Source organism: Drosophila albomicans, chromosome 2R (genome assembly GCF_009650485.2).
Source record: "Drosophila albomicans strain 15112-1751.03 chromosome 2R, ASM965048v2, whole genome shotgun sequence".
Lineage (NCBI taxonomy): Eukaryota > Metazoa > Arthropoda > Insecta > Diptera > Drosophilidae > Drosophila > Drosophila albomicans.
Genome location: NC_047631.2, coordinates 10,723,699 through 10,736,028, shown reverse-complemented (window position 1 = coordinate 10,736,028; position 12,330 = coordinate 10,723,699). Strand labels below are relative to the sequence as shown.

Below are 12,330 nucleotides of genomic sequence, written 5' to 3'. Positions count from 1 at the left end.
ACTGATTTCGCAGGTAAACTGAGTCAAAGATATTTATTTTTACCTGATGAACTTTGACTAATTTCTACAAACTCAACCGGAAACCGATACTGATGACTCAGACTCATTATGCTTCTAAGGACATAAAAATATCTAATATGTTTGAGACACTAGTTTCGCAATTGAACCAATGGATTTTGATTATTGTTTTATTTATGTAATAATAGCTCAACTATTTATGCACGTATGATCATAAATATGTTTAATGTAGGGCAAAGAAAACGCGGTTGTTTTTTTTTTTTTGGGCTTGTTTATTATGAGATGATCATGATGTGGAGTACTTGAAGTTTTACATAAACATGCGCAAACATGGGCGAGGCAGTGACGAGTAAGTAGTTTGGCATTATCCGGCATTAATACCGAGATATTTGTAACGAGCACCTGCCACTTTTGTCGACTCTGCACGCATCTCTTTCTCTCTCTCTCTCTCTCTCTCTCTCTCTCTCTCTCTCTCTCTCTTTCCAGGCTGTGTTTCATGAGATCATCATACTTTCCACCTGCAACAACAACAAGTTGTAGTTTGTTTATGACAAATAGGGGCGACAGGGCGACACCACAAGCTTTATGCTCCACCGCACGTGAACACGATCAGGCAGAAAACAGCAACGACAACAATAAAAATTACCCAAAATAAAAAAAAACATCGCGTAAGATGAGCAAAAATTTATCGACAGTTTTTACAATTTGTTGTTGCCGTCGATGTGTTGAAATGCCTGAAAACTTCCCAAACAGTACGACACTTGCCCAGCCTGAACTTTAAGTCTTGGGTTTATGTCTGGGCATTTAATTTGATTTTAGCTGGTGAAATTTCGTGGCTGCTGCTGTTTTCTTTTGCCACCGGGCTGACCTTGATCTGAAGATGCGACTTCGAGACGCGTCTTGGGCTGCAGTTGCCTGCGTCATTTTTTAGGCTTATGCAATGTCACGTACACACATAAATATTTATGTAAATCTTCTGCTTATTTATGTACCTTATGTAATGGCCACTAAATACTTGTTTGTCGCCAACTGAAGTCGGTGAGGAGTTGTGTGTACTTACACCCATCAATCAATGTGCCATTAATTAACTTTAATTGACATACGAGACCGCTAGAGATAACATCGTATGTTTTCCTTATTTTATTTTGTTTTTCATTGTACTTTAACTGTTGCTCTAAGTGAAAGCTTTAGCTCATAAATGAGTAACGTTAGAAACCTAAACCTCGCATTTAAGTTTGGTGCTAATATTAAAATTAGTTCGATTTTAATTGTATTACTAAATAAATCTGCTCACAATAAAAATATTAATTTTTCTTAAAAAAATTATTTTATTAAATTTGGAATACAAAATAATAATAGTAAGTTTACAGGAACAAATGTAAAATTTGTGAATTTCGTACAAACAACCTTAGACTTGAAAGATCTTCGACTCATCCTCTAAATTAAGGAAGCGAATTGGTTAATGAAAATCAAGTTAAAACAGGTTTTCAGCCTTCATTACCATTTGAAACTAGTATGTTTTCTTACTTATTACACTCAAGTTGCCTAAATATGGACTTGGTCATTTGGAAAAGTCGCCGGGACTTTCTGAAGTGGGTCTTAAACCACATAAATACTCTCCAGTTGACTACTTAGCAACTTCCTAATTGGAAAATGGCAATGCCTCGTGCTGTGGCCTGGAGAAACTGCCAGCAAAATGTGTCACCTGTGACTTTCAGCCAAATAAATTTGGTCAACAATTTGGGTTATGCAACAGTCAAAGCAAAGTAAGGCAACAAAAATAAAGAAAAACACAAAAAAAAAACTTTGCACGAATTGGAGAAATAGTCGGCAAGCAACAGTAAATATAAGTACGAGTAGTTTTTGAAACAAATACGGGGCGACAAAAAGTAAAATGCATTAAATTATGTAAAGTTGAAGAAACCAAAGCAAAGGTACTCGAGAGAGATTGAAGATTGACGAGACGTAGCTGTGGCGTGTTTGTGTAGCTAATTAGATTGCTCGCTGGGAAGCAAACACTTAGCATAAATAGCAACAAAATTTGCAAGGTGCGTACTCTCGATGTGTCCAAACGCGCACTACAAACATAGAGACATACATCCGCAGACACAGATACAGAGATACATCAAAACACACAAGCTTTGCTGTTGATAGGACGGCGAGTCCGAAAATGTTTGGCGGGCACTTAAAATTCAGCATCGCAAGCGAAGCAGCTCCAAAAACTGATTTTCATTTGAAAAACCGCACTAGCGCCGAGCCGAACCCCCCAAGAAAGCCGAACTCAAACAAACCGAAGACGAAGCCGAAAACGAAACCGAAGCCGAGGTGCAGCTCGTGCTGCGACTCGCCCATATATAAGAGCGGGTGTTACCAAAATATTTGTGTCATTGCAGTTGCGTATAGTGAGTCGATCGGTCGGTTGTCGCCTGAAAAAGAGAACTCGTCGCGAACGATAAAGCGAGAAAACTATAGAAAACCGAATAACGAAAGTGCGTGGGTGTCAAGTGCAAGAGAGAAAACTGTAACTAAAAATGAAAGCGTTCATTATCGCCAGTGTGTGTTTGATCGGTCTGTGCAGCCTGGGCTCTGCACAGTTCCAAAACGGACGTCTCGAGCCACCAAATCCACAACTCTGCGCCCAGCGGATCATTCACGAAAAGACACCCGATGGCAAAGGGTGAGTTCATCAAGAAGAGATCAAATACCTACTATACATATATAGTTTAAGAAGCGGCATTATCTATAATTATCTATTAACAATTGCAGCTACTTCTTCTCGTGGAGAGACCCTCAATTGAAGGGCGTGGAGGAGGATTGGCTGACTGCCAGAAACTATTGCCGCAGGCGTTGCATGGACTCCGTTTCTCTGGAGACCAGTCTGGAGAACGAATGGATCAAGCAGCGTGTTGTGGGCGAAAGTGTAAGTAATCAAGTGTATTTAATCATTTCAATTACATTTTAACAGTCAACGCATAAACATTTATTTTCCCAAATTTATGTTTATATGTTTAAAATTCAATCCTTAAAGTCTTCTCCCAACATTGATTTCCACCGATTTCGTTGGCAAACCTTAAGTTTTATGTTGTAGTTATAAACAATATTAAGACACTCATATATGCTAATTTTTGAACCAGTTGAACTAATTAAGGTAATCAAACACATCTCTCAGCTTTTAAAAATGAAAGATTCACTCTCGATGCTGACAACAAAAAAAGACAGTTTGAAAGCGAAAGGTTAAAAAAGGTTGATGGACGCCCTTAATACATATATTTATAACTAGACAGATTCCACAATTTATATGCAAATTCCAATGAATATTGACTATAGTTTTGACACCTTCAGAAATAAATCCCCACAATTCGCACAAATCTATGCTGTTCGCTCTATCATTTTGTCTCTTTGTCAATATTATATCATTATTCGCGAGTTGACAATGCGTGAGATAATAATGGTAAAAGTTAAGTCATATGCGAGATTGTGACAGCTCTAATTGTTATTTAAAGTGTGCCAAAATTGACAAACTACAAAACTGGATGAAATACATTATGAAGTTGCTAAGTTAATGGCCCTACTTCAAACTGAATGGCAAGTGGTACAAAATGAGCCAAGTCAAACCATAAATATTTATATCAGATTATTTGTCTAAGTCAAGTTGTCAAAAGCAAGCATCAAGTTCAATGCAAAGTCGGTTACAAAACTTTTCCACTCTTCGACGCTTACAGTTTTGTCTGGCAATTTTGTTATTGAACCCGGTCAGACATTATTATACTTAGTTTGCACACTCGACTCGTGGCATTATGCAACCGAGAGACAGAGAAAGAAAAAAAAAACATCTGTAACTCTTATGGATGTTGTCCACTGCCACTGGCCACCGCTCATCTGCGCCTCTCGAACTGTCGACCTGTCTGACTCCGACATCGGCATCGACATCGACATCGACTTACGTGTGAAAAATGGAATTGTAATGAAAACGAAAGTTTTTGTGTGAGAAAACACCTGAGGAAATACATTTTACCCAACGAAGTAACAACAATCAATATGGATTTGTATAATTAATGGCAGATAATAGCGTGTAACCAAAGCACATAACAGGAAGCGTTTTAAAGTTTAGTCATCAAATCAAAAGACTTTGGCAACGAACTTGCTGCAATTTTTCAACTGTCCAATGTGAAATTTGAATTTTCTTGCATCGCACTTAGACCCTTTTGTCTTGAGCTTATCCGCCTCCAAATCACTTAATCGCTGCATTATTTTGTGAAAATCATTCAAACTTATCAGCGGCAGTCGACTTTTACTCAATGGGTGCGTTAAAAACCAACAAATTTCCCGTGCCTCAAAATTCCACTCAAATGAAACAATTGCACCTGTCGACATTGGAAGTACTTCCGCAATGCTGCAATTTATGAAACGTTTAACAATTACAATCTGTGGCAAACAATAGAAAACAATTCGATGCCCATTTGTGACTTTCCGCTCATTGGAGTTTTTCCAAAGGGCAGCGCATTAACCACTCAATGGTTAAAAGGTATGACTGTCTGTAGATATGTTTGTATATAGGTACAAAAAAACAACAGTCTGAGCAACAGCAACAGCAACAGCAACAGTTGTTAAGCCACTCAGGTGAAAGTGACTGATGAACATTGCGGTTGCTCTCGCTGCCCGTAGGTCTCTTTAAATGTTGACAGCCGCTCAACGAAACCCATCAACGGGTGCGGCCGCCACAACACATGCTTACAATACACAGACCCACACAATACGATATACGCATAGGGCGCGACTTCGGAATGGGTTCGCTTTCAATGGCAGCACATATAAGAGCTACTGCTATCTGACTGACCGACTATTGGGACTGTGCCCCAAAATGCTCGAAGCTCAAATTTCTACCTGCAACAAAACGGTGACAACGCATTTTCATGCGTACGCTTTGGCTCAACTAATGGCAGCGGGACAGTCAGTGCAATGAACTTGAACTAGTTAAGTGTGATAAAGTAATTCCGAGGAAACTACTTTCTTAAACACTTAATAAAGTGTTATTTTGATAAAAGTGTAAATTCGTTTAATATGCTAGAGCTTTAGCTGAAACTTGATTCAGATTTAAAAGACAAGAACATCTTTAAAATGCAACAAAAATAATTGAAATACAAAAGAAATAGATTGAAATGAAATATCTTAAAAATATTATGTTATTGTATATAGTAGTAGTAGTAGTTTAGTAAAATTTAATTGTTAATGTATACATTAACATTTAAAATATTTATTTATTTTACAGGTCAAATACATCTGGACCAGCGGTCGCTTGTGCGATTTCAAGGGTTGCGAACGTCCCGATCTGCAGCCCACTAATGTGAACGGTTGGTTCTGGACAGCCACTCTGCAGAAATTGGCACCCACCACGGAGCGCTCCCAGGGTGACTGGTCGCCCAATGGCGGCATTGGTCTGCCCCAACCCGATAACCGTGAATTCAAGCAGAACGGCGCACCCGAAAACTGTTTGGCTCTGTTGAATCAGTTCTACAACGATGGTGTCAACTGGCACGATGTTGCCTGCCACCACAAGAAGCCCTTCGTCTGCGAGGAGAACGATGCTCTGCTCAAGTATGTGCGCTACACCAACCCCAATCTGCGCATCTAAGCCACGCTCAAGTTGGATTCAAATGTGAAGTTGCAAACGCATGAAACGACAGCAATTGCAACTTCAGATAAACCAAAAATGATATTTTACGTAAATACTACATACTCTTTAAAGTACGTATCTGGTTAGCATGAGAAACCCTTTGTTGAGTCTTCTTATGCCTAATACGCCTACTTCCTGAGTCTATATCAATCTTCTGGCAATAGTGTATGTCTTACGTATGATTTTTTTTTTATAACAATTTTCCCAATCTATGCGCTCTATTCCTCATCAATTAGTTTAATTATTAATTTTGTATTAATTTATGATTTTTTAAATTATAATATAACATTCAAAACGACATGTAAAACATAAACATAACCGGTTTTTCATTTCATTCTACACATTGCTTGCATTGTTTTTCCTCGAAAAAAAACCCACGTTAAATTTATTAGGTGATCTTTAGAAGAGAAAGTCGACCAAAGCAATAAAATGACAATTGTTGACCCCAAATGTGAGTTTTTAAAGTGAGATTATGAGCTTAAATGAAAGGGGTTCCCCGAAATGTTGTTAAATCTACCTTATCTAAAGAAACGGCTTCATTAGAGCTTCAGTTTGATTGATTTGATTTTACTTTATTTAATTGATCATTTATCAGTGAATGCAACGATCAATGAAGAGTCTAGAAGTCAAGTAATAAATAATGTAGAATTGATTTTCTCTTCCTCACCTAGAAATAGATATCAAATAAAAAACACAACTACATTTAAAGTTAGATAGTTGTATATTTATGTATACGATATATTAGAAAAGTCAATACAAGTTTGTTAGTTACAAAATGTTCGAGTTCTCTGGATAACATCAGCGTGAGTAAATAGTTTTTTTTGTCGACTATAAGTGTGTAATACTGATTACACACTCAAGCACTTAAGGGGAAAGTAGAAAGTAATTCAAATAAATTATAGATTCCAAATAAATAATATAATTATTGAAGCTAATATGTGGATATTGTATGTAAATCTATGTTGAAATGAACGCAGATGCTGGCTGACAAGGTCCACTTTGTGCGATATCTTCCAAAATGAGCAGATCAATTACCAGAAGCCAGAGGACTTTCCGCCAGGTGGATTCTTAACCTTAATGCAAGCGCGAACACCTGATTTATCCAATTCCTCTGTAAATATAGCACAAATTAATACAATACTATGGACTAAAATGGATTTCTCTTATTACTTACCGCTTATGGAGAAGGAAGATTCCTGCAAATCTCGTTTGCCATCGACGCGACCTCGCACTGAGGGCGTGCTGCAGATAGAACCTTCTGCTGGCATGGGCAAGTTACCAGCAAGCATTGCCGAAATGGGTTCCTGAGGCGGTATTAATATGTCTAGTTCAGCATACTTCTTGGCCAGATTGCCATTTTGATGTTCTTCGTGGTGTTCAGATGATCGTTCAGTTGTTTGCACTTTGCCCTCAATAATGTCATAGACAAAAGGCGGACGCACTGCCATCGGTATGAAACGTCCAAATCCTTCAGCCACACGCACAGTTTCGTTCTCAACACAAATGCGGCCACGCACGAGGACAAATTCTGGAACACCGTGCACTGTCATACCCTCGAATATATTGAAATCGGAAGCATGATGATGAGTCTGCTTGGAGATCGTTCGCGTGGCTTGTGGATTCCAAATGACCAGATCAGCATCAGAGCCAACAGCTAAGAAACAACACTTTATTAGGATATCAAACTTTTCTATAGTTCTGTCAACTTACCAATGCGTCCCTTTTGTGGATAGACATTGAAAATCTTTGCGGCATTAGTGCTAGTTACTGCCACGAAACGACAAGGATCGAGCAGCCCCTGATGCACGCCCTTCTCCCACACCAACGACATGCGATCCTCAACACCATTGACGCCACTCGGAATTTTTGTAAAATCATGTGCACCAACTTCCTTTTGCTTCTTGCTGAAGGTACAATTATCGCTGCCAGTGACCTGCAAGTCATCACTGCAAAAAGAGAACTCATTAATGAATGCATTTATTAAATAGTTGCTTTCGCTTCACTTACTATGCCAATGATTTCATCAATTGCCTTGGCGTTTCTGCAGACATGCGAATTGGTGGACTGGTGATATAGTAAATTCGTTCAGATTTCGGCACGTTACTCATGCTACGACCAATGGAGCTGGCCAGAGTTTCACCAAACACACAATAACCGCTGCGACGTGCACGACCCACAAGTTCGGCGGAGGATTTGCTGGTGACGCCAGTGACATACAAAGGAGTCTTCATCTAGGTAGATTAGAAATAAGGATTAGTTCTTTGCTCACTGTTGAATTTTTGAAGATTAGTAGAGATTACAGTAACAAGACTAATAAGGTTATTTCATTGTTAGATTACTACTTGTTTATGCGACAATCCAATGCCTATTTACGCTGTACAAACTTACTTAGCCAGATTCTTGAGCAGCAACTCACTGGGTGTCATCGTGTCATTATCATCGAGGATTAGCATCATGACATTGAACCATACACAGTGATCAATCAATGTATGTATATGTACTTATTATTTTTTGTGTGTTAAGTTGGTGCATCAGCATCGGGAATAATGTTTATTTTTGTTTGGAGTAATACCAAGTGCCACAAACCACATACATATTTATTTATCTGTACAAGGGTGCATCATACATAATGAAAATAATAACAAAACAGTTAACGATAAAAATAAAGAAAAGTCAACAATAAAAATAAACATTTTTATACTGCACATTTCCCATGGACCCACGAGCTCTTTTTGTTTTATACAATTTTCACTTGCTTCATATATAGTATTTATTATTGTAATGCTGCACTCACCTGATGGGCCAAGACGCAAGCTCGATGGACAGCTTCAGCCTCAACTTCCTCCTGACGCGACAATTCATGTGCTTCGGGCCCAGTGACACCTTCGGCTAAAAGACGATTTGTGTTCTTGGCTATAATGTCACCATTCTCAGCATGGACCTAGAAGCCAAAACGGAATCAATCATTGTTCATATGCAACTGTTTTCCTTTAACTAACCATTGCCACGCCATTAAGACTTCTGATTCTTTCGAGCACATCCAGCAGCTCTGCGTCGCTCAGCATGTACAACCCCTTGTAGGCCATGTACATTTTGAGTGAATTGACACCCAGTTCCTTGCTTAGTATGCCAATCTCCTCGGATACCGATTTGGACCACCAAGTGATACCCACATGCAGAGCGTAGTCACAACAAACCTTTGGATCTGCCCAGCTGCGCCACTTATCATAGGCCTCGACCAAGGACTCGTGTTTGCTTGGCAGAACACAATCAACTGTTGAAGAACAACATAATTAATATTTAAAATATTTTAAGGGTTGCTAGGCACACATACTTATCATGGTTGTGCCACCGGCAACTGCTGCTTTTGTTCCACCATAGAAACTGTAGAAAGACACATTAGCTAGCAAGCATAAACAATAATAATATAATATTTGCGTACTACTTACTCATCGATGGAGACAGCGTCTCCTGAGGGACACTGAAGACGAGTATGAGGATCGATGCCACCCGGCAAAATCATTCTGCCTGCTGCATCAATGATCCGCACACCGCCTGGAACTGTAATCTCGCTGGCAGGTCCAACAAATCTGTAAATAAATATATGATATTAGTACATTATTATTAAATATTTAATCATTTCTTTATTCATACTTAATGGTGCCATCTTCGATATAAACATCCGCCTTGAAGCTCTTGTCGTGATTGACGATTTCACCATTTTTGATGTAGACTCGATTCTGGGCACTTTGTAAGTGAATGGGCACTTTCTTGACAGGCTTTGGGCTGGTCGACATGATTCCAATAGACGGTTAGATCTGAAAAAAAAAACAATACATACTATATTTAGAAGTATTTACATGACACATTTAATTTGAAAAAAAAAGTAACTCTTTACTAAACACGACAGTAAAAAAAAACAAACCATTTGAAAAACCCTAATGACCACAATTGAATTAACAAAATGTCACATCATTTCTCTTTAATCCTCAAGTAGAAACAATTGAAAAGTCCATGTAGATGAGATGGGGTTGCAATTTGCACATTTTATGAGCATTCTGAATAAATGGACAGTGCTTGAAAATTTATTACACTGCGCAACCAAATAAAGGAATCGTTAACCTTCGATAATGCAGCCAGTCATCAGACACAACATTATAAGCCTCCCCGCTAAGGGTCTAAAGTACCATAAATACCCAAACACACAAGTGTACAAATGTTCAAATGTTCAAATGTACCTTGTCTCTATGCACTCGAACAATAGATGATGATGTCATAGGTTGTCTTCAAAGCATGTTTGTATGTAAATAGGCTAGCTCAGCGGCCTATTGCAAGGGTGTTCATCTCTCTATGACGCGACAATATACAACTGTGAGAGAATGTGAGTGTGAGAGTGTTCATGGACTTGTATCAACTACAAACAATTCCGACACGACTGACAATAATGTCTTTTGCAGGTCGCAATTGCAGACAACTTGTTTGCTAAATATGTACATCTGAATGTACATAAATGTTCATACATACATAGATAACTACAGCTACAGCAAAAGCGAAGTCGACAACCAACTAGGGAACAGACACGCAAGCGAGCATTGAACTTTGTGGGCATTTATATGGGCCTAAGCTCAATGCTTTGGATGAAAAACAAATTGTACCACAAGAAGAAACACACAGACACACTCATGCATTATGTGTGGTACACTATTGTACATATTTATTTATGCGCAGGAAGCACCTTTCTGCCTACTTTGATATTAACGGGGATTATCCGCTTATTGAGAACACACTCATGTAAGAATGTACATGAATGCATTTCGGATATTAGTCTCAATAAGCACCCAAACACACAAATGCAGCGCATGCATGCATTGAAATGTGTACATTTGACCTAATTAACGCTGTTTATGTATGGTTAAAATTAATCGAATTAACACAGCGCACTAGAGCACATACATTTCTGTATACATGTGTGTTAATAGAACAATGTAATTCACTTCAACACTACATACACTTAGTGAATTCAACAAATTAGACTTACAAACAAAATAGAGTACATGTCCATAAATTTCTACTACTGTGTACACACACATTTACAAACAGGTGTACTACATATTATATTTAGAGGCAAGAGCACTCTGCTTACTGATTTTGTTGAATCGATAAATAGATTAATATGTCAGAGTAAAGACAACATAAATTGTATAGACCCTACATCACATTTGTTAAATGAAGCCAAAAATAACGATAATTCAAGTGTCATATACACACAAACACATATACACATGCACATAAACAGTTTAATAAATCAAATCCCTGCATACAAATTTATAAATGTTACTTTCGACAGATTGAAACTAAAATGGATCGATTTTGTAGCGTATTCTCTCAAGAAATTAACTAATTGGCAGCTCACATATAAAACTAACAATTTAACACAGTTATTTCTGTTATTATTTGGAGAAATTTTGGAATAATTTCGAAATCGCCCAACCGTTCACACCCACTTACAGAAAAAATTTGATAAGAAAACACTGATAGAGCTGAGAACCAGCGTGACCGCAAATTGATTTTTAAAATATACCATAAAAATATGCATCATCGAATTTGGTATTTTGTTAAAAGACGACGTATCGATAACAGCAAACTTGTTGCAGCCCTTTGACAAATCGGCGGTTTATTTTGAATTGTTTCTTTGTGTATAGTTCGCTAAACATTTATAACCTTTTCAATTTAATAAGATTTAATTTTATAAAAAAAATAGTCGTTATCAGACGAATAATAAAAATTATTTCTGACAATTTGGCAAGTACTTTCGAAAATGAAACCTTAAAGCTGTAATCACTACGTATACGCAATATCTTTTATCACCACTTCGGAAAATAGGATGTTGCGTATACGTTCATTCATTAAAATTGTAATAAAAAATCACGAATACCCTTAACCATTTTGTACTTTTGTCAGCATATGAAATGTACCGATTGTGAAAATACTTGGAACAAATGTAGCACATATAAATTTTTCAAGGAGTTGAGAGTTATGTAGTCGTACTTTGGAAAATGATTTATTTTACAGGTTAAGAATTTCTTGTTTTATGGGAAGGAATAAAAAAAACATTTTGTAAAAAGACTTAAATCAGTTCAAGCTTACCATTTCATCGTCTACCCCTATCTGAAAATATAATGCTGTACTAATATTTTTGGACAGCATTTGAATAATAAAAAACACTTTTGTATATTATATTTGTATGTATATTAATTAAATAATTAAATTAAGTTTGGGGGACATACATTTACATCCTAGCAAAATTATACACTAATAACTACAAGTAATATATCGATATCGAGATGTTGAGTCATATTTTGTGTTTGGAAAACAACTACATAAATTAAAGTTATCTTTTCAGGTTTCAACTGCTTCTGGTATCATTCTGTTGATCGACATTAGTATAGAAGGGGTTTTCCTACTAGCCCAGTCTACTTGACTTTATTCTTGTTTTTTCATTTGTTTTTATCATTATTTTCTTCATATTTGTATTGTTTTCTTTCTTATATTTTTCCTCATTTATTTATTTCATTTAAACAGCAGTCCATTTGTAATATTGCCATGTATTCTAGAGCTTTAATTGCATATGCATCAAA

General features: G+C 37.3%; 2 protein-coding genes across 3 annotated transcripts; one reads left to right on the top strand and one right to left on the bottom strand.

Moving 5' to 3' along the window:
• The first annotated feature begins 2,399 nt into the window (after positions 1-2,399).
• LOC117574551 (uncharacterized) lies at positions 2,400-6,005 on the top strand. Its single transcript, XM_034258422.2, has 3 exons — positions 2,400-2,695; positions 2,785-2,938; positions 5,288-6,005. The coding sequence occupies exons 1-3, from the start codon at positions 2,550-2,552 to the stop codon at positions 5,648-5,650; spliced, it is 663 nt and encodes a 220-aa protein (XP_034114313.1). The 5' UTR covers positions 2,400-2,549; the 3' UTR covers positions 5,651-6,005.
• A 388-nt stretch (positions 6,006-6,393) lies between these two features.
• Positions 6,394-10,749, bottom strand: LOC117575784 (dihydropyrimidinase-like). 2 transcript variants are annotated; one of them, XM_052006420.1, is made up of 10 exons: positions 10,731-10,749; positions 9,347-9,510; positions 9,142-9,282; positions 9,027-9,076; positions 8,692-8,966; positions 8,487-8,633; positions 7,700-7,923; positions 7,403-7,638; positions 6,867-7,346; positions 6,394-6,803 (listed from the first exon to the last, which is right to left on the bottom strand). In XM_052006420.1, the coding sequence occupies exons 2-10, from the start codon at positions 9,487-9,489 to the stop codon at positions 6,724-6,726; spliced, it is 1,776 nt and encodes a 591-aa protein (XP_051862380.1). In that variant the 5' UTR covers positions 9,490-9,510; positions 10,731-10,749; the 3' UTR covers positions 6,394-6,723. The 2 variants fall into 2 exon arrangements, with proteins under 2 accessions (XP_051862380.1, XP_034116049.1); XM_034260158.2 differs by lacking the exons at positions 8,487-8,633; positions 8,692-8,966; positions 9,027-9,076; ... (1 more) ...; positions 9,347-9,510; positions 10,731-10,749 and adding an exon at positions 8,081-8,216 and having other exon boundaries at positions 6,395-6,803.
• Between the last annotated feature and the right edge of the window lie 1,581 nt (positions 10,750-12,330).